This window comes from Archocentrus centrarchus, assembly GCF_007364275.1.
Source record: "Archocentrus centrarchus isolate MPI-CPG fArcCen1 chromosome 18 unlocalized genomic scaffold, fArcCen1 scaffold_23_ctg1, whole genome shotgun sequence".
In the NCBI taxonomy this organism is placed as follows: domain Eukaryota; kingdom Metazoa; phylum Chordata; class Actinopteri; order Cichliformes; family Cichlidae; genus Archocentrus; species Archocentrus centrarchus.
Window position 1 is genome coordinate 8,258,735 of NW_022060145.1, and position 27,206 is coordinate 8,285,940.

A 27,206-nucleotide genomic window follows, 5' to 3' on the forward strand; every position below is an offset into this window, starting at 1 on the left:
ATAGCACATCACTTTGTAGCTGACATTCCAGTCTCCTCTAGCTTAGACTTCTGGCTCCTAGGAAAAAAATTTGTGCTCTTTGACTGTTTGCTGGAGGTTGCTGGCTGAAATCGGTCACAAAGAGGGTGTTGCACTGAAAGCCCCCTTGAGATTATTATTTTCTGGTCACTAGCAGATTTCTGCGGTTGCCTGCCATTTCAATCGAACAAACACAACTTACTAAGCACAACTTTACTTGGATGGGAAATGTTCTTAATTTCCAGTTTGCATTGCACTTTTCACAGTTTCACAACTACTTAGCAAGTAGTTGCTTAGTGTTTGGCAAGTCAGCGTCTACTATACAAACTACAGGCTACCATGCTAATCTTGCCAAAGCAATCATGAGGAGGTTTTTAGTGCCACACCATATATCTCTTTATGACCAGTTTCATCTAGCAATAGCACTCAACGTCCTGCAACCACAGCTGGTCAGTGATTACACATTTTTCCTTGAAGATCCGGTAGTTTCTGTGGGGGTCACTGATTGGCCTCTAGGATGGTGATCCAGGCCTTTGGTAACCCACTACTAAATTTGCATTTACCACCCACGAATACGTGAGTCAGTGATATCCTTTGCCTCCGTGGACTGTTGCTTCAATTACTCATCTCAAAGCAGAGAAAAGTTAAATAAGGACCCACTCGCTTTGCATTACTGTTACTTCGCAAGTCAGTGAATTTCATTGACATTAACATCTCTGGCTGCTACATCGCTGCTAGTCTCTTCCTGTGTGGATTCTTAAGGACAAAGAAAGACATTTGAAGAAGACTCAAATGGAATATTCACTTTGTTGCATTTATTGGCAAAGTAACAAATAATTATGTTGTGCTAGCATAACTGGATTTAGCATAACTGACTGTGCACACATAATTTCTCATGCATATGCTGGATTCCACATTTATCTACTGGCCGTTAAGGTTGATATATCATTTGCATTACTAAAACTGTTTAAGGTTAGGTGAATTGGCCAGTGTTACAGATATTCTTAAGTTTAATAGTGCATCTAGTAATACAAAATCACTAATGCATGTTCATCTAATTAAACCTCACCATTTTCTTATCTCTTTACTCTATGGTCCTTTGTCAAAGCTGTAACAAGGTTTTTATACTTAATCCAAACTTGAGACCTCCTGTAGTGGCTACATGGGGAAAGCCAATCAGCGCCACCTCAAGTATTCAGGATTTTCTTGTTATTTTTGTGTTGGCAGCTCACTTTTAAACATTGTAGCATATGGCCTCTTCCTATCTTCTGAAGAGTGTTGGGAATGTGCTCGCAGTAAGTGTTCTGCTCACATGCAGATCTGCTTAGAGAAACCAGCATGCCTAAACAATAGATTCTGCACATTTACAGCATGTTCACACTATGACATATGCATAGTATGTGCAAGTAGATGTGCACAGCCAATCTCAAACATCTACTATGCAGTACAAATGTGCCACGGTACAAACACTGGCAGAAATACAGGCAGACCACCTGCTGCCCACACAGACTCCCTTTGCCTAGACAACTTGGTCTGGAAATAGATTGCTTAGCAGAGTACTTTAATGCAGCTTCAGATCACCAGTGGACCACCAGCTACATCCCTGAGCAAAACACTGATCCACAATACTATAACAAGTAAAAGTCATTGCCTTCACAAATTAATACAGCAAATCGCAAAAATGTGATTTAGTTTATCTTAAAGTTTACAATAAGTAACTACTTACTACTTTGTAAGACATTTTTTTTCTGCCCACTTATGTATGTCACCCGTCTTTGCGAAGGCTAGATACATTGTGCAGCTGGTTCTGCAGGAGAAATATTGACTGCTTTGGTTCTAAGTGTCATGTGATTTATAACACTGCGCCCTCCTAAATGTAGCAACCAACTGACCTCCTCAGCCAAAGTCTTACTGACTTGAAAACACTCGGCGGTGTTGGCTGTTCGAAAAAAACAGATGGATCTGTGCAGCTTTTTGTCAGCCCTCATTCATCTGATGAGGTTTTTACACCAAGGCCCATTACAAAACTGCACAAACACAGTATTGTGGGCTGAACAATACCGCTAAACTGAATATATCCTCTTCCAGCCATCAACAGGTGTGCCCGTTTCAAATTTCAAGTAAAATGAATTTGATCATTCTTGTTCTTTCAGCACTTTAATTCATGTTGATTCACTATGGTGTAGGAGTCAGTGCATAACTTTAAATTTTATAACATTGCTGCTAAACATCATAGCTGATCTTTTCGGGCCCGTTGCTGCTTTATTTTTAAGACAAGAGTCTCTTCAAAATGATCCATCAAGGTGAACTGGATTGATGATCATGATAGTGCTGGTTAATTAAGTCAGTTTAGCTTAGTATAATGAGGTATGTCTTTTTTTTTGTTTCATTTTTTGCTATTTGGTTCCTCTGTATGGTTTGATGTCATGTTTTTTGTTCAGATTTCATCATACTGCCTTATTTTAATATGAATGTTTCATCTCTGTTTCACTGTGTATCTCTTTCTCCCTCTTTGCTTTTTTTTTTTTTTTGATTAGCACTCACATCCTGCCTTTTTATCTTATGCCGTGTTTATCTTTAACATCTTTCTGTTTCTCATCTTCCATTTTTTCCTCTTCATTTTAGCTACCGTTATTATGATGGATGTGTTATTGTAGAATGGCACTGGTAAGATGCAACATTTCTCAGCAGAGGGAGTAGAATAGAATTGATATTGTGTTTGATGTGTTTTCTCTTTTCCCCTCCTCACCCCGTAATGGAGACAGTGGCTGCCACTGCCCTATGATTCATGGATTGCAGCATGACTTTTGCACCATTGTGACTTTGAATACCAAACTTACCCCTGAATGCAGCATACTTAGAACATGATGGACTGAACATTTTTAGCTGCGAACTCTCTCTTTGCAGAGAGCCCTCCCAGTTCAGATAAGGAACTTCAAATGAAATATGCTAATGCTGTGATGTAAAAGATTAAAAATGTCTCTGCCGTCATCAAAAACTTTGCACTATTGATGTTTTAAACACTTTGAGGTGATTTGCATTTAAAGCATACCTTTGGTTAAATAATTAACACCCCTATTGGGCTGATTACAGCACTCCCCCCCTCCCCCCGCCTTTCCCAGACCGAGCCTATGAAATGACTTTATGTAGATTTAAAACAAATTGAATTGACCAATTGCAATCTCATACATAAATGATCTGTGACATGGCGACAAATGGCACCCCGGAAAATTAAGTCATTTGGAAGGAAATAGGTAATCTGATGTCACAGTCTGAAATAGTTCTCTGCTTAAAATTGCTCCCTTTTGGCAACAATTAGCACAATAAAGCCTTTTCCTTTTTTTTGGTGGTGGTCCTCAGGATAGTACATGTATATGTATTACATATTCAGATGGGCCTTTTGGGTGGGTTTTGTGACAAGCACAATTGAGCTGAAGTACTTAAATTGCAAAGGTGCCAAATTTAACATTTTAAAATGTATTTAATGCATTTAATTACAATCATTCCTTTATGACATAATTAGCTTTGTCAAATACTTTACATAAACTATTTTGAAGTTAATGATGCCGGGAATATGAGAGGATCAGTAAGTGATATTGTATTAGTAGCTTTCAGGCAACAGTTCTGAAACTGAAATGCTCCCGATTCATTTGTAAGTGAGCCGTTATGCTTTTCAGTGACTGTAACGCAGTCTCAGAAGTTTTGCCTCGAGGCTCCTACTATGCAGCCCTCAAAAATCGTCCTCATATTTTTAATCTGATAACTCCAGGAGAAGATAAGCCATGCCGTGCTGATATGAGTCGTACCCTCTTCATATCCTGTCCTCTCAATGCATTTCTTATGACCTCTTTTGTCTCTATCATCCACTATCCTTCCAACAAAACTCCTGCTAGTTGGAGGACAATATATTGTTCTTTTTTGTGTCCACTGCCTGTGTTTCTGTGTCCAATCTGGGGGCAATCGCCTTGATAAAGTACCTTTCTCACCAGGTCATTAAGACAGCCCTGGGAAAATTATGTTTAATGGTTGCCCTGGTGAATTCATAAATCATTTATTTCGCTGCGCACCTGGCCCATTTATAACCGCTTAAATGTGGAGGTCTGCCAGCATTTATGAAGGGAGCTAGATACCTACGTGAAAGAGATAATTATTGTTAGCACCTGTAAATCACTAACAAATCCTTTTCCAATCTGTGTAACTGTCTTGATGTTTGAATGGAGAGTCTGTGATTGTAGTGTAGCTTTAATCCCATACAGTCAAGCAAGCCGTCGCCCTTCTCCTTGTATTGTTTCCATCTCCATTTCTAAATTTGTACATTGTATTTATGGCCACATATTTTTTTAAACCTTTTTTAAATTTTACCTCTGCATTGCTTTGATATGGGATTTAATTCATTTCTGCCTGATTTCTTTTTATTTTGTTCTGATTGTATGGCTCAGCTATCAGGATTATGAACCTAAGATCAAGTAAGACAAAACTGGAATGGCTCTTTTTTCTCATAATGCCATCTTTCATTTACTCCACCATATGAACAAAGCACCCAAATCCATCTGGTTGCCTCTCTGAATCATTAACATGATTTATAGTAGAGAACTCAGTCGGATTGGAGGCCACATTAGTGTGCACGAAGTACTGTGATCTTAGCTTACAGATGTGACAAGCAAGATTAGCTTTAAATGGCACCTGAGTCTTTACAGTGCACTGTATAGAAATGTTAGTACTGTAGTGTATGTGAACTGGGATTCATTCTCTCTATCTGCATCCAGTATGAAATAAATCCATCAGGGCACAAATCAGAGTTACATTCGAACCCAAGTTGATATGCCTCAAGCAGTATTTCAGCAAGGGCATTCAGAAAGATTGCTAAAGGAATAAAAAACAAGAGGAAGGAATTATGACATATACATGTTGCTGCTTTAACATCTGAACAGGTATTTAGAGAAAGCGTGAAAGAGCAATGGGGGAAAAAAATGGCTAAAATAGTTAGCAAAAAGTAACTGAAGTGCCAAATAACTGATTGCTAGTTACAAAAAACTTTAAACAGTTGAAATAACTAAAAGTGAAATTTAACTTTTAGATCGTTATTTCAGCAGTTTTGGCAAAATGAATGGATGAGTGGTTGAAATAATTCACTAAGAATAGTGAGTGTATGGCAGAACCAGTTTTCTTAAAGCAACTGATAGGCAGCTAAAATTAATCAGTGAAAGGTTAAAGTAGCTAAAGTGATGGCAAAAACTGAATAAAAGGTTGAAGCAGCTCGATAACAGCGAATTTAAGGTTGAAACAATTTACTAATAGTAACTGATGGCTAGCTAAAGTCAAACTGGTAAAATAACTACATAAAAGTAAAAGCTAAAACACATGGATAGCTCAAAATAGCATGGGTACTCTGCAGAGATTATCAGATCACTTTTATAAAATTTGATATGATTTCCAAAACCAGGTCGAATGAGAACATTAACAATATGAAGGGGACTGTAGAAAATAGAGTGCAGTCAAGTTGGGTCATTTTGTTTAGTTATTTTTGGGGACTGTGCCCAACATTCAACAGTTTTATAAAGAATTACTACCTGCAAACTGGTTGTTCTAAACCATAAAATTAATAACACTGGTAAAAATGTAACTATTAAAGCTAAATATCCATCTATTATTAAGAATTACCTTGTCATAGGCTGACCTATTGAATAAATAGCTCTGCTATTCTGAATGCTGTAGAATCCTGATATAACCAAAAATGGAGACGAGCAAAGAGATCTGACATTATTTTAGTCAGTTCGGTGCTGGATGCGCAACATTTGATAAAAATAACGTGATGCTTCTGGTGTGTGTGATTAAGCTTTGATAATGTGCACTGCATGGATACTGTACTCATACTGTAGGGTGCATTGCTGTGGATGACACATTATGACAAGAATCCCATATTAATGCGATTACACACAGGAAAACAAAAAAAACTTCATTTCAGAAAAAAAACAAAAACACGAGGGGTCACCGAAATACTAAAAGCATGCAGGTAAAAAAAAAAAAAAAAAAAGAGCCACTTCTCTGCACAGTGCACCTGCACAAAGATTTTTACTAGACTTTGTAATCTCAAGGGCATTTATTGTAATCTCAAGGGCATTTATTTCAGATAAACCTTCTGCTTGAGTAAGATTTTATAAGACACTCCGCTCATGTAATACAATCCAACATAATAATTTTCTTTTACTGAAAACAACCTGTATTTGCTGGTCTCACACACACACACACACACACACACACAGAGTGCAATTATTGTTTTTTAGGATCATCTAAGGCTTTTCAAATAGTCGCGGACATTGCATTGAAAGACTGCAAATGGAAAAATGAAAAGGTAGATAAGGACGGATTCATAGAATAAAGAAAAATTCCTTCTCATTTATCATCAGTTGCCTTTCCCTGTTCATTTGTTTTGTGCCTCCTCTCCCTCTCAGAGAAAAACTATATTTATAATTGTGGATTAAGCAGTTTCATTTCTAAACCTTTCCGCTAACGTACATATCAAATTATTGCTTTTATAAATCATATTTTTTGGTACAGTTTATGTACCTTTTCTTAAATTAAAAACCAGCATTTAAACAGTAATTATTCATAAAATTGCTCTTTACTTACATTTCAGATCTTGGGTGATCGGCGCCATTGCCTTGCTATGCCTGCTGGGCCTAACCTGGGCTTTTGGCCTGATGTATGTCAACGAGAGCACGGTGGTGATGGCCTACCTCTTCACCATCTTCAACTCCCTGCAGGGAATGTTCATCTTTATCTTCCACTGTGTGCTGCAGAAGAAGGTCGGGATTTGTGTTCTTTGACTAAACACTCGGCAACTATTAAACTGTCCTGTGTCCAGAAATAGCTCGGCGTCACATTAATTAACTGCACTGAAATATAATTTTGATAACAAACCTGCTGGAATGTAGCAGGTTTGGAATACAATGCGATGCTGGTGTGAACCTGTCCATGCTTTTGATTTACAGGTGCGTAAGGAGTACGGGAAGTGCCTGCGCACTCACTGCTGCAGTGGCAAAAGCGTGGACAGCTCCATGGGCTCTGGGAAGGGCACCGCCTCTCGTGCTCCAGGACGTTATTCAACAGGGTCACAGGTCAAATAACATTTTTCACGTTCTCTCTCTTTTTTAAAAAAAATCAAAATCTTTTATTTATTTAATTCACTCCTTTAACTCGCCGTGTGATATTTTCTTTTCAAAACAAGATGAACAACAAGCTGAATTTTCTGTTATGAAAATTTTTTCTCAAAATAGTGTGTGTGTGTGCGCTCGATGTAGCTAGAGGCAGAGTAATGATTTGATCTTGAGCGATACAAAACATTACATAAGATTTGAAGAAAATACAACACATGGACATGAAATGAGGCCAAAAAAAAGTAATTCTGCGATTCATTTCCACTGGAGCGGATTTGGGCTGCACGTTGGTACGCCAATGCCGTGTCGGCTTCGGTTTTGTGAGGAATTTGTTTAACGCTTACAAATTCAGATTTCACTGTCTTTGCCGAGGTTTGTATTTTCCGTGCGTAGATGGCGAGTCCCGTCGTAAAGTAAATAGTTAACGGATTCCACCCACGCTGACGTGAAGTTTAGGATGAATTGCCGTGGCACACCATAACTGAGCATCACATCCATATTCCAAAGAGTGTGATTTCTTCCAGTGTTCAATTATAAATAGTCCTTGGAGTCAAGCATGCAGCGGCAACCCACGATACAAGCTGGATTCCGCATACAGATCAAAGCATTTAATTATACACAGTGGTTTGACAAGATGGCTCTAACCTCATGCTCAGTCACTTTATATGAGCGAGACAGGAATGGAAACACTCAGAAAGATGTGGTTGTTTATCGCTAACGCTGAGGCTTCTAAATGAATGCGTAATCAGCAGAGTACATTCTAACCCGTCGGCTATGAATGGTTCAAGTTTTTGTCTGTCCAAAAGAAGAAGAAGAAATGGCACTGTCATTTTCAACCCATCTGTGTCCCTTAGTTCTGGGGACAGAATCATGTGCAAATATGATAATGAGATCAGCTGTGTCAGTATATGTTGCTGTTTGAATATGTGAGCTATGTGTCATCTTGGCTCGAGACAGAAGCCAATTTATGATGTGAAAAATGCTTTAAGCTTTTATAAATAAAAACATGCCCTCGGTTTAAATGTCACCCTGCGATGGGGAACCTCAGCGAGGGATTAGGTGAGGTATGGTGACAGTTGCTCCAATTTTAGTTAAAGCTGCAGTAGGAAGAAATATAGAAAAGGTGAAAAAAAAAAACAAAACAATATATGAAAACAGCCAGCATACTGCAGAACTTTCCTCTTTTTGAGTATGAGCGAGTGTATATATCAGGGATAGATATATGCAGAGTGTGAATGATCAGAGGGGATGTAATCAAACTAAAACTTAAGCCAGATTGGAGTTGAGAGCACAAATAAATTTGTGGTGAAACTGAAAATAAGTGGACCTAAATAAATCCACACAAAAATGTACTAATGCTAGTAAATTGTCAAAATGAACAAGAGTCATTTAATTAAAAACTCGCAGTCGGCCGCATCGATTAGGTAGATTTATAGGGGTTAGGGCCCCGTAACTCACATCCAGGCGCAGGTCGCCTTAGGGAATTGCAGATGGAACCTTGACTTGTTATTGGTGCAGTGCTGAAGGAGTTATGTGGCAAATATTCCAGTAAAAGCAGACAGATGAAAGGAGTAATGTTGTTAAACTAGAGTGAGATGATGAATGGATTACTGGAAGGACTGGGTAAATATGTTAAACAGATGTGACAAATTAAAGGAAAAACCCTGGACCCTCTACAGTAGGAAGTCTGCTGGTCTGATGAGTATGAAAATGATGGGAATTATAGGCTCTAGCCTTCAGCTACCAAATCTCAAACCAACTGAGCCCCTATGTGGAAATTTTAGGGTGGTTTGTTAGACATCGTTCTTCACCAGCAATCTTTTAGCAGAATGGTGTTTATTATCCCCAAGAGAGTTTTCACACACCAATACCAATCATTACCAAGGTGCACTGAAGCTCTTCTGGCCACATGTGGAGGCAAAGCACCTTACTAAGGCCTCAATCACACAGGCCTAGAGACCATTCAGTTACCGCCCAGGCAACCTCTGGTCGCTAAGAGGATGCTGCACCAAACATGTCCTTGTGTATACTTTTATAGCTAGTAGATTGCCACTTTAGTTTGCATGGAGGACACACGGCTTGTATTCAAACACTCTCCAACTACTCACCGAGAGTGGAAACTGCTCACTTTCAAAGTAAAAGCTGCCCCTCACTGTTGTAATCAACACATTTCAAAAAGTGGAACTTTTATTTTGAAGGTGAACAGTCCCCGTATTTGTGTCACACTTTTCACGGTTTCGCTGCCAATCAGCAAGCAGTTGGCAAGTGTCTGCAGACAAGTTAGCGTCTTCTATGTAAACTGCAGGCAACTGTGGCAATCTGTTAGCAACCACAGCTATGGCAAGGCAGTTTTCACGTGGCAATTTATTATACCTCTTTGCCACCAATTTCACCAATCGACTGCCAGCAACCTCTTGCCAACTGATCGGGGGATGCAAAGAGTTCTTGAAGTAAATGATACCATCGCAAAACATTAAATACATTAAAAAAATATACTTTTTTCACAGCAACAAATCTTTGATATTTTAATCTGAAAAATCTAAAATGTTCTGCCAAGACACAGAATAGAAAGGACACATTTCTATGGTTAGATGCATCTCCTTAGCTTGTGCAATAGCCCACGGGACTGTGATAATTAACCAGGATGAACTCTCTTGGATTGAGCCTTTCCAACCCAAGATAGAGACTCAAGAGAGCTTGACTGATGACTTTATTATTGATTTAACCTATCGCAGTACTAATGCTCATTTTTAATTGGAGGTTACTTATCCCTACAGCTGACATATTTCAGGGTTAAATACTAGATTTGAAAGCTGATAGCATCTCTTTTTCTTCCCATCTCAGCCTTTATTGAGCTGTGAAGAATATGAGTGTACACTTGAGGAAATATGCTCAAAACCTCAGAGCTTTCATTTGTCCTCCATGTGCAGACTTGTAGTTATTTATTTTTTTGCCAGCAGCACTAAGAGTTAATATTCTAAGGAGGAAAGTTGTTGTTTTTTTGTTTTTTCCTGCGCAGAGCCGGATCCGTCGAATGTGGAATGACACGGTCAGAAAACAGTCCGAGTCCTCTTTTATGACCGGGGACATCAACAGCTCTGCGTCCCTCAACAGAGGTATTTGTTTCCGCAGTACATCTTTTCTTCATGATCCAATACACCACCCTTCACCTCAGAATTTATGACTGACTTTTTTTTTGACCCTCACAAAAGCAACACTATTATTCCTCTTGCATTCCTCTTAATGACACGAGGGCTTTGCAGAATTAAAAGCCTCTTTAAAGCTTTTAGCTGCAAACTTCAATCCAACATAGAAAGTCAAGGCAAATCACTCATGTCACAGCAGTTTTCCTCAGATACTGCAAATAATTAAAACAGTGAAAAGTAAAAAGTGAAATATTTATTCTTTTTCCCTCTACTTGGCTGTTAATTATTACCAAATACCACAGCAAGGTTTAGAATGTAAAAAATTAAATCCCTGAAAACAATTTCTAATAGTGCTGCAAATTCTTATCTGTAGAAATGAGAGATTGAAAGGATAAATTCCTCACTGCTGCAGAAAATTGTTTATTATGTTTTCTTTTGAAGTACAAAAAACCATTTCTACCATTTGGAAAAGTAAAACTAAACAGATTAGGTGGTAAAGACAATAACAGGCTCCAGGTAAATCATGCATTTCATCACCTTTAATTCATTTGATGAGCATACTAAAAGAATAGCTTTTTTTTTTTTTTTTTCCCCTGCTTTGCCATCTGGCTGCAAAAGCCTTGAAATAGAAACCAGAAATTATCTCAGCAAAGGTGCTTAATGAAAAGCAAAAATTCAATTCAGCGTGGGTTCTCTCTCAGACGTATGTTAATAAAGCGTTTACATTAACAGACAGAGTAAACTTTGGAGTCTCTCAGGTTATCTGGAGCAAATTCTACTTGCTGGCATCCCTCCCTAACACTTTCCCCAGTCATCACATCTCCTGATGGAGGGCTCCAGTATCACACTGCTCACGCTCCTAATTTGCTCTGGGCGCCTTCTCGCATAGACGCTAATGCATAGTTACAATGATGGATTAATGTTCGACACGGGGAGGAAGTGTCATGATCTCAATAATTAGGTGCTCAGCTTAGCACCATCAACAGACGCAGCTTTTATCAATAGCGGAAAGGCTGAAACAGGGCAGGAGGTGAAGCTTTGAGGGCAGGATTGAAGGAAAAGCCTGTATGGATCTTCCCTAAATATATATATAGAAAAAGAGGTAGAAATTATAAATGCATTTGAATACCCCTGGCTGCTCACCAGGCTGGATCTGATAGAGAAAACTCTCACATGAGCTCAAGTATCATAAGAAACAGATGCAAATAGAATTGCACTTCTCCACGGCTGCTGCCGTGTTGTTATTAAGGAATTATATGCTGAGGAGCGAATATTCCTTGCTGATTTGTCTTCTGTATTCTTCATACAGATCCCCCCCACATACACACACACACACACACACACGAGAGAGTGAGCCTGCAGCTGACGCTCTCGCTGTGATCTTCTCGAGAGCAGAGTCATGCAATCATCTTGATAGCTTTGCATGTTCAATTTATCCCAGCATTCAAGATTATTTCTGCACAATCAGTGTGATTTTTTGGAAATTGTCCAATTCAAACACAGACACAGTCAGTGGGGTATCTGTCACTGGGAGAATTCAAAAGGGGGCTGGTGTTTATGGAATACACTGTAATTAGGACAAGCAGCAACAGCAACAACAAATTACTGTTTTGTTTTTTTGTTGTTTTTTTTTTAAAAAAAATCAAAACGGCATTCTGATTCCCAAGCATAAATTACAACATGGCTAATTAATGCTCAAAAAGAATAGGAACAATGCTGAAAGATGAAACTAAATCAGCAGCACTATAATGCTTTTAAAATTTCATTAAGCATAGTCTGTAGACATAAAAAGTACAAGTGCAATTAGAACACCATCAAAAAAAGAATATAACTTTTAACAGGAAGGGGAGAGTCACAGGGTACTATTAAAACCTTTCTCCAGCGGTGTGACAGATTCAGAGCACTGGAAAAAGAACAGTACACTCTGCCGGAGGATCTAATTGCGGTGTACTCGCACCTCAGATAAAAGATGTTTACCCGCTCTGGCACAGCGCATACAGGAGGCGCACGCATGTAACGCCCTCACAAGTCTTAAATTTGGCTTCTTTAAAAATAATAGCATCATACATTGACAGGGAGAAGAAAAAAAACCTTGTAAACAGGAAATGAGTGCGTCTGAGAAATATTTTCAGCATACTTGATATTCTGCATAATGTATTCAAACACTTGGAGATAAATTATTTTTTACCATCAGCCACGGTAAGAAAAACAAACATTACTGAATCGGCAGCATTCATGTTTAAGATTGCAGCCTTCAAATCTGTGGGCTAATCACTGGGCTCAGACTGTGAGGGTTGCTTTGGTGCGGTGGTATGTGGATGGGAAACTGATGAGTCATTTGGGCCAGATCCTGGCAGCAAGAATCTGAAGACAAGCACTGCATAAATAGAAAATGAGCCTCTGTTCTGTTTCCGTGAAAGAGGCGAGGCTGATGCAAAGTAATGACCGTCTTCGCTATAGAAGGGACATATCACTTCATTCAAAGGTTATTTCAGCAACAGCGCAAAGAGAATGAGCAAGTATTGAACTTTGCTCTTTGGAGAAAAGGAAATATTAGACCACTTCATCTCATAAGATTGGCAATGCCAGAAGTAATAATAATAGTGCAAGCATTGGCTGTTGGTGGGCTTCCTTTGTGCTGCTGCACCTGTCAAGCTTTCCATTTTCACACAGCATGCAATTTACAGTGCTAATAGTCAGGGCTCTACTACTTGAAATTCTTATTTTTTTTAAAGGTAGACAAAAGCAGGCCTATCATTTCTTTTCAGCGGCAGTCAACTTTATTTCTAATGCTATGTCAGAGAGTGTAAACTTCCCAGAGTTGAATACAACAGCAGAACCGAGGCACTGAAGTACCTGAACTGGGATAGCATTCGGGCCAAGCTTCCACACAGGCAGGGCAACAACAACAAAAGCTGTGAACACAGCTTATTTTTAACTAGGGGTGTAACAATTCTTCCAATCCACTGTTAAGTTTATACCTAGGATTCTTTCTTTTTTTTTTTTTTATTGCGAAAAATTGTGCATGTGAAAAAGGGAGAGACTAATTATTTTTTTACTACAGGCATGATGATCATGATTTAGAAAAAAAACATTCTGATGTGTTTCTAGTTCAGTACTTACCTGAAGGGTCTTTAAACATTTGAACACACAATAACGTTTTAGGCTTCGCTTGTCTCGCGTCTCGTTCACATTGAACTGAGCCGAATTCTCTCGTTGCGGAAACTGCATTGCGGATGCGTTGCGTCGCTTTGCTCGCTCTCCTTGTGATGAGAAGTTGATGAAAGTTCAACTTTGTAAAAGTTAACTAAAAGTGCAGAGGTGGTTGCTGGTCCAGCTGGTTTCTTAATTGAAAAATAATTCATATAGTGAGCTGTCAACCTGTTTTACTTTATCAGTATGTCAGAAGCAAATAGCTAAACTAATGCTAAATGCTAACTGAAGCTGCTAACCGGCCTTGGTGACTGATTAATTTGTTAATGCTTTAACATCTGTGCAGGCAAAGATATCCCCAGCGCATCACAGAGTGTGAACACACCGCAGCATACTTCAACCAGGCATTCAACAGGTATCCACATAGGAAACATCCAGCAGTGATGCTGTGACTAGGCACCACTGGCATTTGGTGTGTTCACGCAGCTAAGATAAGATAAGATAAGATAAAACTTTAATGATCCCACGACGGGGAAATTTGTGCATTACAGCAGCTCAGTACAGAGAAAAAATGAAAAGGATGAGTAAGAACAAATAACTAAACTAAAAACTAAAATTCAATAGAATAAAATAAAATAGCAAAAAACTATACACATATACATAAGCACTATATACATAAATATATATATCAGTGTCAATACCCACATTTACATATACACACATATACACACACGTCAAAACACTATATAAAGATATCAAAATATTATATAAATTTGTAGCCGGTAAGGTACACAGCATACACGGTATGCATTATATGGGTGAGTGTAATAAATGAAATGTATCTGACTGTATGGATAAAGTGATGGCAGAGGAGGTAAAGTGTCCAAGTGACTCAAGACATTATGATGTGTTATACAGTCTAACTACTGTTGGGATGAATGACCTGCGAAAGCGCTCCTTCCTGCAGCGAGGATGTTTCAGTCTCTGACTGAAGGAGCTGCTCAGTTCACCCACGGTCTCATGCAGAGGGTGATGGGGGTTGTCCATGATGGATGTCAGCTTTGCTAACATCCTCCTCTCACCCACCACCATCACAGACTCTAGAGGACATCCCAACACAAGCTACGGGAAAAATGTTGACGCTAAACAACTACAAATGAGAGTATAGGAAATCATTGATTGACATATGATAAAGTAGCAAATACGTTAGAGCAGGGGTGGGAAATTCATTTTGGAAAGGGGCCACAAGAGAAACTGGGACTGTTGTGGAGGGCTTATTGGTGCAGCCCTCCACAACAGTCCCAGTTTCTCACGTGGCCCCTTTGCAAAATGTATTGCCCACCCCTGCATTGGAGGGTTATTCAGCCACTTGGAGTCTGCAATGTCTGCTAGTGACCAACCCTCAGCTTCAAAGCTATACACAGAGAGCGAATCACTTCCTGTGTGGATGTGCCTTTACAGCTCCACAAGGCTAATTAGCATAAGTAACATGAGCACATGGCTAATCCACATTATCATCAGCACAAAAGTTACCAAAGCTGTTAGCAACCTACATGTGCACACATGCTTTTTTTGCAGCAACACAAAGGTGGTCTTAATAAAAAAGATGTCTAAACCTATCAGTTAAAGCAGGTATTTCACCACAAAGCTTGGCTAACATATCTGTAGCTAGTAGCTCAGTTACAGGGATGAAGCGATCCTTCCATTTCTCCTCCACGGCTGTCACATAGACAAATCCTCCTCCTGGGAGTGTGTTTACATCCGTACACTGCGCTTCTACACTTCTACATCTCTTCTCTTCAGCATTATATCATGCGTCTAGTAGTAATGTAATGTAAGCTCAAGCAGTGACAGGACAGTCAGTGGAGTCGGCTCGTGGGGCATCGTGAAATGGGAAGATGGGACTGGGAGAGGAGACCGTGGACAGTTGTGTTGCATATTCAGCTCCACTCTGAGAAGCGTTACAGCCCTGGCTTTAACAGAAATATGTAGACTATGACAAGCCTGCCGTTCCTAAGATTACCGATGCTAGAAAAAAGCGCATTTAGCAACATAGTTTTCTTGAACACGCTTAGACCAGAGCGTGTCTTCAGTGATTACTGTTTGAGTCTAGAGATACCTGTGTGGTGTTGGCCATGTTGGTTCTTCTTTGGAAACTGTATCTGTATGCTGCCTGAACGTGGAGCACAACAAAGGGCTTAAAGCTAATGGCTGACATTAATGGTACAATTAACACACTTTCCATTAGCCACGTCAGTTCAGCTCCGCCACTTTCATGTAGCAAAAACCTCCCTCACATTAATGACCACATGATCATTTGGATGTTAATGGCTGTCACTGCTCAGCTGCATCTGCCCAACTGATATGTATGTTCTCTCTGTTTCTGTCTATATCTCAATTTATCTGCCCACCTACCCTTTTCCTGTCTCTTTTTTTCTGTCTCACTCTGTCTTTCTCTGGCTGCTCCAGGGGCTATGGCTAACCATCTTATACCTAATGCACTCCTACGTCCTCATGGCACTAACAATCCCTATAATACATTGCTTGGGGAATCGGCAGTCTATAACAACCCTCTGGGCATGTACAACACACAAGGTGTGCAAGCTTCTTTCATTCTTTAACATTGTGGCTGGGGCAGTGTTATTTTTTTTTTCATGTCTAAGCCTGGAGATACTCTTAGGGGGCACATCTTTGTTCCCATCCCAAAACAAAAAGCAACTTTGTGATTGGACAATTAAAAGTAATGCACTAAGCTGAAATCCCAGCAGTCGCCCTGGAGAGTTTTAACAGGGCTTTAATTATGAAAAAAAAAAAACACTGCTCTGGCTGTCTTGTGTTAGCTTTGAACAAGCTATAGCTTTATCATAAAAATCCTACAGGTTTGTTTTGCTGTGGGATTTTTTTTTTTTTTCAGTGGTGTTGCATCTTGGCTTGTGTTCAGAGCCACGGCATTCGGTTACATAAGTTGCACTCACTCGTGGCTGTTTGGCCAAACACACACTGTAAAAATGAGGAAATCCTCTGAAATCAAAAATGGGTGCCCACGGGGGGGAGCCGGATACAACACCAGTCATTTATTTTAAATGTGCTCCAGTGTTGTTGTGAAGCTCGTGTGCCGTGTCTTCTGTCTTTATTTATTTATTTTTTTGCATTCTTTTGAATGCCGCCGTCGGATTGTCAGGCGCCGTTGTCTTGTGATAAATGTCGTCGAAGCTGCTCCGAGAATTTAAAATGCAAATCACTTGTGTTACGTAACAGAGAACAGTTTGAAGAACAAACATGGAGGTTACAGTTCATTTGCTTCTCTTGCTGAAATTACTATTAAAGATATTTAAAACTTGTAACTGTCATAATTACTCATTCGTTATATTCAAATGTTGATTTTCAAGTCAACACAAATTTTTTTTTTTTTCTAAATACATTTTCAGTAGGGTAGCTATTGAAACATTATAAGTATTGGATCTGGGCATTAGAGAGCCTCTGTAAAGAAGGCAGCAAGCTGTCCACTTTATTCTGGGTCAGTCTGGCTATTGAAATGCAATTTTATTTTCTCTCCGCAGAGCTGTTATTATTTTTATTCCAGCTCTCAGCACCCTCTATGTGTTTGCTGTAACTTTGTGAGTCTGTAAAACTGGGGATATATAAATAAAAAAATATATCACAGAGAGCTCTGATCAGTGGATAATTTATATATGGAATACAAGTGCTTGAATTGGCGGCTGTGATGGAGGGCTGTGATTCACTGACGCTGTCTTAGAGGAGAAAGAACAAAACTGGTAATGCATCAAAAGATTGATCTGTGTATTTGACGCTAACGTACCGTTGCCATGTTTTACCCAAGGATTTTATCTGTTCTATATATATTTGGTTGTTATAAGATACATTCAGATTCTCTGTTGTTGGTGCGCAGAATTTGCATGAGGGTTTTAAAAAACAAAACAAAACAAAACAAATAAACAATTGCATTGCAGAAACCTTTTCTTGATGCATCATCAGCATACTATATGTGCACTTTTCTCTTCCTACCTGTCACTGTTATGCTTATTGTGTTTTCTTTTCTTCTTTCCTTTCCCTCATGCTGTCCCTAAAAGAGCCCTACAGAGAGACAAGTATGGGAGTCAAACTAAACATTGCTTATCAAATGTAATTGACTTTGGCTTTGCTTTCTTTTCACTCGATGCTGACAAAGGCGTAATGAAAACAACGTCATTCCCTTTGGAAGCAGTAGAATTATTTTTGTGACAAAGGCCCCTCACCTTGACAAGAATGCCTGTTAAATTGGTTTGAATTGCATCCGGGATTCCACTGCTTACAGACATTTACACTACTTGATGTAAAAAAAAGAAAAAAAAAAGAAAAAGAAAAGAGACTTCAGGCATCTGATGCTTCTTCCACTCACATATCCTAGGCCCATTTGATATCACACCCTGAATAAGTGAATCCAATTACAGCTAACATTAAGATTCACCTCAACGCTTCAAACAGCGCGTCAATATAAATTGATCTTTTTGAGAGCGCCGTGCTTTTGTTCGTGCACCTATTTTTATTTTATTACATGCATACATATATATATATATATATATTTTTATTTTTTTTGATGAAGCCAATTCCCTTCTTAGAAGTCTGAGATGTGCATCTTGTCAAATTTTCAAGAGGTCAGACTGCGTGCTTGACACTTTTAACGAGTTGGATGGCCTTGTCTAAGGTAGTTTGAATTCTCTTCAAATATGTGCTTTGATGTTGATAGCATGGACTTGGCTAAACTGATACAACTATGAAAGCTCCACGTCCATGCAACAGAGAGAACAGAAAGCCTACTTCATTTTTAAGTGTGTTTTTTTTTTTTTTACTTTGAAATATCAGCTATTTTCACATTGGTAAAACATATCAATAAATACCCCCTCCCCATTTTTTGCAATGTCGTTTTGAAACGCTCACATGGGACAATATGGTTGGGGTCCAAATTTACAACTGGTGCGCTGGTTTGTGTTTCACTTTAAGAGTATATTGCATGGCTTGGATGTGTCGATGGTCTTCGCCTGCACACATTTTTGTGTTTTTCGTGCTGTGCTTGAAGTTTGTGCTGTGTCGTGCCGTGCGTCTATCAGTGTTGTCATTGCTGCCATACTGTATGTTAAATCGGTTCAATTTCATGGAAATGAGGTGAGCTTTGGTTTAAGAACTGTTTTTAAAAGAAGGTAAGTGCGTATGAGGCTCATAGGATTTTAGTGTAACCTGTGTGTGTGTGTGTGTTTTTTTTTATGTTAATCCAGCCACTGTAGGGCCTTTACTTCCAAGTGCACTTTACAGAACTGTGAGGCTTGAGGATTTGATGGCTGTTACATTTGTTGATAAAAATGGCAGTTCTGTCTCATAAGAGTTCACTGTTCTCATTCAGCTACTCTACCCCTACTCATCTTTGTCATTCCAGAGGGAATCCTGAACAATGCCCGGGATACAAGTGTCATGGATACTCTACCACTGAATGGTAACCATGGCAACAGTTACAGCATCGCCAGCGCTGAGTACATGAGTGACTGCGTCCAGATCATTGATCGGGGCTATAACCACAAGGAGACGACCCTGGAAAAGAAGATCCTAAAAGAGCTCACCTCCAATTACATCCCCTCCTACCTCAACAATTCCCACGAGCGCTCGAGCGAGCAGAACCGGAACCTCATGAACAAGCTGGTCAATAATGTTAGCAACGGCGGCAAGGACAGCGGCTACGGGGTGGGCTTGGGCGTAGGGATGGGCATGAATGTCGCGCTGGGCCTTGATGACCACTCCACCTTTGTTCCCCATCACGACGAAGGCCTCGGTCTGGAGTTAATACGCGAGGAGTCAAATGCCCCGCTGCTGCCACAGAGGCCGCCCCCATCCCTGCAGGCGGTGGACAACATTCACAACCACCTCCACCAGTCAGCACCCCCACCCCTGCCGCTGCCCCAACATCCCTTCTCGTCCGCCACCACTTCCTCCTCATCTCGAAGGAGAATCCCCCAGGAGAACAGCGAAAGTTTCTTCCCTTTACTTACTAACGAGCACACTGAGGATGAAGGCTCGTCACCCAGCCACAGCCACCAGAGAGACTCCCTCTACACCAGCATGCCCATGCTGCCTGGCCTGCCTGATGTGTCTGGACAACCAGCGGACGGCTCCAAGGAAGGCGTGGACGCCAAGAGCCCGGAGGCCAGCTCGGATGACGTTTACTACAAAAGCATGCCCAACTTGGGCTCGCGTAACCACCTCCATCAGCTGCACTCCTACTACCAGCTAGGGCGGGGCAGTAGCGATGGCTTCATTGTTCCCCCTAACAGAGAGGATCTATCTCCGGAAGAGGCCCAGCAGGAGCCCTCGCACCTGGTCACCAGCCTATAGGCCCGAATCCCCCCTCCCACCTGTGCCCCTTGTATTCTCGCGGTCCTCCTCTCTTCCCCCGTGTGCCCTTGGTCCATCAGTCGTTGGAAGTGGTAGCCTATCTCTTTATCTTCTGTGTCCCGAAGACTGAGGCAGAGGAAGTAACTGTACTCTCACAAGCAGGATAATAATTGCTACAAATGGGGGGGCTAATATGTGACTCTATTTGGTTAGACATTGCAGAAGGTTGATGTTGTGCCCCCTCCTCCACTCCTCCTCCCCCCGAACCCTGCGTGGTTTGCTGTGTTTTGTCTCGTTGTGAAAAGAGACAATTACTCACACAGGATTTTTAGGTCTCAGAGATATAGTCTGACAGTCAGCAGGAACTGCATAGCCCTAAAGTCTAAACTGAAGACTTCACCAGAATTAAAAAAAAAAAAGACTATTTTATTATACTTCTGTATCTATATTGACTTTTTGAAAGATTTTCTTCCTCTTTGGTGAGTTGCAGCACATTTTGTTTGCTGAAGTGTCCCTTCAATGAAAAAAAAAAAAGGCAAAAAACACACACACACACACACATTTTGGACAGTTACCATAAAGGAATTATTGATTGTATGCTTTTAAGCATAGCTGTCCTTTATTTTTTTTTCCTTTTGATTTCACTGTAATACCAGATGTTAAAAGAGGGAGAAAAAAAACTAATAAGAGAATTGCGAGATATTTCTATGTAACTGTACAGATAACTAGCATTGCACATAATAGTATGCTTTTTTTTTTTTTTTTTTTTTTTTTTTGTTCTAAGCAAACCCTTTGTCTCTGTAAATGTAGTGATTAGGAGCAATTTTTGTTCTGTTGTGCTGGCCATTCTGGGTTTCTGGTACCAGTCTGTTATTTTTTTTTCTTCCTTCTCTATTATCACTTTCCAAGAAATGACCATCTAAATAGGAGCAAAATAACACAAAAAAACACCACGAGAACACGCTTATCGTGCAGCATTTTTGTGAACCGTATTCACCTTTGTTTTCAGGTCTGTTTTTTTTTTTTTATTTCCATCTGCCTCTCTCTTTTTTTTTGTCTTTTTCGTTTACTGTGTAGATAGCAGAGCTCTGATTCACAGATTGTCAAGGAGACAGAATCAGTCCAATGTAATCACGAGGTGTCCCTCAGAAGGTTTATAGTGCATCCTGCATCTATATTGGCATTCAGAAAACGCTTGTGCTTCTCAGATAGAGAACAAATTGAACCTTGATGAGCACTAGACACTTGTGCCGAAAAGAAAGATGGCTGTTTTACTTATTAAAGAAAGAGCTTTTGGAGTGAGAAAAACGGGAAGTGTTTTTTTTTTTTCTTTTTCTTCCTCAAGGAGAAAATATATTTATTTGTTAAATAAACAGGAATAAACGGTGGGAACAAGTTTAGCAGCGAAAGACGTTTTTCTTATTGGCTATGACTATGGCTTCTTATTTTTTCTTTTTTTTTTTTTTTTTTGTATTGATTTTCAAGTTGAATGACCTCATAACTAATATTTGTTGTAACAGTGAAACTTGTTTGCCAACAAATAAATTACTGATTAAGATTTATCATGTAGCTATGACAAAAGTTCTGGTGTTTTGTCTGAGTCGTGGGACACTTTTGTATGGATAAACAGCTAAAGACCTCCAGATAATGGAACCATCGAGTCTTTTCTTACCTATAAGTTAATATTCGTCATTAGCCCTCTGTCCATTTTAGTGCCAAATACATTTTGGCCCAGCAACAGTGGATGTGCTCTGTATGCTCTGGTCTGCTTTATAATAGAAGCAGTGGTTTCATAAGCTGTAATAAATATTTCAATATCATTGCTGTTGTAACCAATGGATTCTTTACAGATGTGGTATGCTTGATGTGATATTGATAAGCCGGGCAGGAGTCATGAGAGTCAAGTAGACTATTCACCACTTGAGAAGGGAAGTGAGCAACCTCTGAGTAACAGTAGCAACTGAAGACCAATGATGTTTATACACGTCTTGAAGAGCATGTTGTTGGTTGGACTTAACTAAGAGCTTTTATTTTATTTATTTATTCTTTAAAAAAAAGAAAACCCTTAATTAAGCCAACATCTAAGGGAGCCTAGTCAACCTTAGCTTGTTCGATATTTGCTTTTAGAGGTTAAGGAACTGTTATGTGAACTTGTGGCGTTATTATGAGATCACAGAGCAGCGTGACAACTGTGAGATCACACATAGAGCACGGAGACAAAGCGCAATTAAGTCCCACTGAGCCTTTAATGAGACAAAAGTGGATACTGATGGCAATAGGACATGAGATATTGGCAGGATGTGCACTGATGAATCATTTTGTTAGGTACACCTTGCTTGTCCTGGTTTGAACTCCCCCTTTCTGCCTTCAGAACTGCCTTCATTCCTTGTGGCACAGATTCAACAAGGTGCTGGAAACATTCCTCATGAGATTTTGGTCCATATGGACGTGATAGCATCACAAAGTTGCTGCAGATTTTTGGCTGCCCATCCATGATTCCAATCTCCCGTTCCACCACATCCCATACGTGCTCTGTTGGATTGAGGTCTGGTGAGTGTGGAGGCCATTTGAGTGCAGTGAACTCATTGCCATGTTCAAGAAACCAGTTTGAGATGATTTGACATCCTGCGTTATACTGCTAGAAGCAGCCATGAGAAGATGGGTACACTGTAGTCATAAAGGGATGGGCAGGGTTAGCAACAATGCTGAAACAATATTGTGCTGTTTAATTGATGCTCAGCTGGTACTAAGGAAACCAAAATGTGCCAAGAAAATATCCCACACACCATTACACCACCAGCAGCCCGAACCATTGACACAGGTCAGGATTGATCCATGATTCCATGTTGTTTATGCCAAATTTTGACACCACCCCCATCTGAATATCACAGCAGAAATTGAGACTCATCAGACCCAGGCAACATTGATTTTTGTGAGCCTGTGTGAATTGTTACCTCAGTTTCCTTTTCTTACCTAACAGGAGTGGCACATGCTGTTGGTCTTCGGCTGCCATAGCCCATCTGCTTCAAGGTTCAATGTGTTGTGCCTTCAGAGATGCTCCTCTGCCCACGTTGGTTGTAATAAATGGCTATTTTGACTCTTTTTCAGACCATTCTTTGCACTTCGGCAGATCATCTTGACTATCTAAATTCACTGAGGTTTTGGCTGATTAGCCTAATAGGCGTACACAACAAAGGGGTCACTGAGTGTATATTGTTCAAGGCTATGAAAGCCTTTGATGTTATGTATACAACTTGTGTTACAGGGGAATGTGGATCATTCAGGGCGATGAGTAACATGTCTGCAGTTGCCTTATTTCACCACAGGAGCTTGCTAACATTAGCTTTGTAATAGCTAACTCCACAAAGAATTCTAATATGTTCATCTGGCACAGAGAAATCTCATATTTTTAACCTGCTAACGGCATTTTGTTAAAGTTTAAGCTCTCATTTGCATATTGTGGGATGCATTGTTTTCCCCTCCAGTTTTCAGAGTGTGATTGTAGGTAAAAGATTGATGGAGCTTCCAAGTCTGAAAAGTGAAGCCAAGCGTGGAAGTGCATTTTTACTAATGGCTAGCAGGGGATGACTCATCTTATTTCAAAACAAGTGTGGCTGTATAGACGTCTACGGGAAGATGGTCCTTTTCTCCCTTGATCTGTGACTTCAATAAACAGTTGCCTGAGTTTATGGTCTGTTAGTTTCAGGTCTGACTAAACTCAACATGTTGTTTATTGGAGTCAAAGAGGAAGATATATTAGGGGATGCTTTGAGGTGGGTCTGACTTGCAGTTGACAAGTTGCTACCTTATGGGTGGTGCAGCATCCCTTCTCAGTCATATCCATTTCTTGCTTGTCACACCTGGTTTCAAAACACCAGGATGGTAATCAGCAGGACCTCACTACCCAGTGGATGATGTCAGGTGGATACATCTATACCTGAATTGGGAACATCTGTCAGTTCAAATTGGCCAGTGTTTATCCAGTCCTCAGCAGTGCACATACTCCAAGCATGAGGAACATTAGTTAAATAAAGTGATGGACAGACAAATGTGCAGACGTTCCCTTACTCATGAGATCAGATGATTGGGTGTAGTGAAAAGGGTGTTGCTCGTAGTGACTTGCTCAGAGGATTATTGTCCAACTCTGCAGCTTTGGTCTTTTCTTCTTCAGAAAGCCTCTGCTGTCCAGCAACAAATAGCACACCAAGAGCTAGCTTTTGAAAATAGCAGAGCCATTAGTTGCTAAAAAGCCACACATTCCCTCGAGATTCGGTTAACACCTATAAGTAAATATTGGACTTGCATTAGCCGGCCGAAAACACAACTCTTAATGGATGCTAATGGCTCTGTGTGTGCTGCTTGTGTATAGGCAGTGATAATGTCAGTGCTGTGCCTGCAGCTTGTTTCGTGTGACAAAATGACCAAATGCAGCTTTAAGTATCAGATAATAAATGTAGCAGAAGAGGAGACTGAAACGTGTGTGTCTGTCAAAAAAACTGAATGCCAATCAGTCAAGTGATTTGGGGGGCTGCAACATCTTGGCAGTAAGAGAAAGTGAAATATTTTAAAGCTGTTATTGACCACAAAGGGATCAGCTTATTGGTTTTTAATACTTGGCGCGTTAGCAAACATAAACGTCCAGCAGAGAAAAACAGCAGCGTGTGTTTTTGGATCGTTTCTGCCCCTGTTTGATGTGCAGTATTTACATTCTTTCTTAACTGAAAAAAATAAAAATAAAATCAGTGTTCAGCTTGCTCCAGTAAATGTACACCATCCTTATGCCTCTTATTTAATTCAGATCTCTTGGCGGGGCTTGCTTGTGGATGCCTGAGGATTAATGTGGCTCGGCTGGTTGGGGCGGTCAGCTTAACTGCTCAGTGTTTGTGAGCTGGAAAAATAAAACATAAAAATAAAGAGACTAACAGCAGCAGGTCTGAATAATGATTAACGTTAACGTCAGTGTTAACCATCACTTTTCACGATATAGAGACATTTGAAGTCAAAACTTAATGCAGATTCAAACATAGGGGAGGCGACCATTTACAGACAGGCAGGTGAAAATTAAATTAAGACCTACAGTAGATAATTCACACATACTGTAGAATAAGGGAATGATATGAAACCTAAAAAGGATATAACTAAAGTTATTAACAGATTCTTTATATGCAAGTATTCTGAGTTGAAGACATTCCCACTGGGGTAATGAACTCATTATATTACCATGTGACAAACAGACCAAGGCTTATTTCTTTCTCACTGTGTGTGCTTATTATACCTTCCTCTGTCCTGCATGTAAAGTAGCTGTTGCAGGGAGACTGGGGGTGGGGGGTGGGGTGGGGGGGGGGGCTATTTTCACAGAGCTGGAACTGAGATTGATGGCTGAGTCACTGTGAGAAATTGCCAAAGATGTGACGCTCCTCCTATTACAGCCAGGATCTCAGGTCACAAGATAAAGGATGAAGAGGGCTTCAGCTCCAGCACTTCTGCCAGCCCATATGCTTAAGCGTGACTCTCTTCACTTGGAAATATGACTTGTGCAGACTCAAAGTGCTCCAGACGTCACCGCTGCATCACATCGACTGGCATTTGCAGTCCCCGCGGAGTTCATGAAATGTGCTGAAGATGTGACTCTGGCCCCTACCCTCTTTATAAATGAGCTGTTATGCAAGCTCATAAGCCAGCTCGGGCCCTGATGCTGACCGGGAACATGCTCACATGGCACAAAACGCACCGGCGAACCAGCAGTTGCTTGTTCCCACTGGCGAGGGGGGACTTATGCCTACAGATGTTTACTGACACATGCAGAGATAGAGGTTCATTCGATTTTTTTTTTGCTTTGAAGCCCGGCATTATGCTTTATTAACACTGTTTACCCAAGTGAGAATATTTTCTGCCTGGCACAAATGTATATTGATTTTGCCCGGCTAGGCCATCAGACCTTAGATTGAAATCCTTAATTGCTAAAGGTTTTCTGCTTACCTCCCTAACTTCAAAATAAGTGTTTACATGTGCTCGCTGCTCTTAAAATAGGGCACTTTGCAGCTCCTAAAGAAAGACTCAAAATACTCTGTAAGCACTAAAAGTTTCTTTTGAAACCATGGCACGATTTTCAAGTACTGGTCAAGATGAAATGATATATACGTGCGCTGCTATTGTTTGTGTGCTCATTTCACAGGTTAAAAGAGACTGAAAAACATGCATATACTTTTGCACAGACTGAACAGTATAATAATAAAATAATAAAAGGAGCCACATGTCTTCTAACCTCTGGGGAAAGCTCTCTTTGGCACAATGTTTCACTGGACAATCCATGTGACTGGAGATATCCTTGTTGCTGACAGTTAAGGGCAATGTCAGCCTCCTCCAGCACTTAACCAATTTCCAGTTCTCCTAATCGCTTCATCCATAGCTGATTTATTTTATTATTAGTATGGCTGAATTTTAACAAATGCAAATCAGCATATCCTCATTTGTTTAAAGTTGCATACAGTAATTTAAATGGCCTCTGTTTACTTCTCATAGCTAATGCTAACTCCACAGCAGACAGACATTAGGAAGAATAAGTTTATGCACCTTTTTGATGTGTGTGGTATGCTTTTAGCTACGCGGGGGGGGGGGGCATCTTTTGAACAGTTTTAACACAGGAAGGGAAAGTAGAGCAGAAACAGTGTGGCTGCACTGATAAGGACAAACATCCATTTGTGAGCTGTCTGCTCAAGGAGGCGGTATTGGAAAAGCGTTGCCTGGCGGCTCGCATCATTACAAGTAGCCGTGAATGTGTGCGAGGACACAAGTCTACATTTGTGTGTGTGTGTGTGTGTGTGTGTGTGTGTGTGTGTGTGTGTGTGTGTGTGTGTGTGGTGGTGGTGGTGGCGGTGGGGGGGGCAGAAACACCTGTGAACAACAGCATGCCAGCAGCTCAGATGTGATAATATAAAATGGCACATTTCATATCTTGCCTACTATTGAAAAATCAATGGCTGAATGCCTGGCAGAATTCCAAATGAAAGGTGAATCAATGTCATCTACAGCTATGTGTATTGGGACAACCTGACAGCCTTAGCACATAAAATAAAATAAGCTTCTTTTTTTTTTTCTTCTAGTCAGCTCACATTGATTTAAGATGGGGTGGGGGCGTCTCAGTGTCTGGCACTTTGTGGTCCAAAGTACCAAAAATTTTGGGATGTCTTAAACACAGACGACTACGTTGAAACAACCGTTACGATGAGTAGTGATCCTCACGTGAAAACATAAAAGTTTTCACCAAGGACTGTTTTTTTTTTTTTTAATTTTCAAATGTTAGTTTTTGTTTAGGATGCTGCTTTTATTGCTGTTCTGAGTCAATTTGTAA

The 27,206-nt window shown here is 40.2% G+C and overlaps 1 protein-coding gene across 1 annotated transcript in view; it reads left to right on the forward strand.

The window, feature by feature from the left end:
- Nucleotides 1-20,593, forward strand: part of LOC115775111 (adhesion G protein-coupled receptor L3) — a 194,806-nt gene extending 174,213 nt beyond the window's left edge. The window contains exons 18-25 of the mRNA XM_030722616.1: nt 2,644-2,685; nt 4,458-4,484; nt 6,656-6,824; nt 7,011-7,136; nt 10,195-10,291; nt 15,944-16,069; nt 17,566-17,583; nt 18,906-20,593. Of these exons, the coding sequence (XP_030578476.1) occupies nt 2,644-2,685; nt 4,458-4,484; nt 6,656-6,824; nt 7,011-7,136; nt 10,195-10,291; nt 15,944-16,069; nt 17,566-17,583; nt 18,906-19,855 (1,555 nt within the window). The 3' untranslated portion in view covers nt 19,856-20,593. The remainder of the gene's footprint in view (nt 1-2,643; nt 2,686-4,457; nt 4,485-6,655; nt 6,825-7,010; nt 7,137-10,194; nt 10,292-15,943; nt 16,070-17,565; nt 17,584-18,905) is intronic.
- Nucleotides 20,594-27,206: the final 6,613 nt, after the last annotated feature.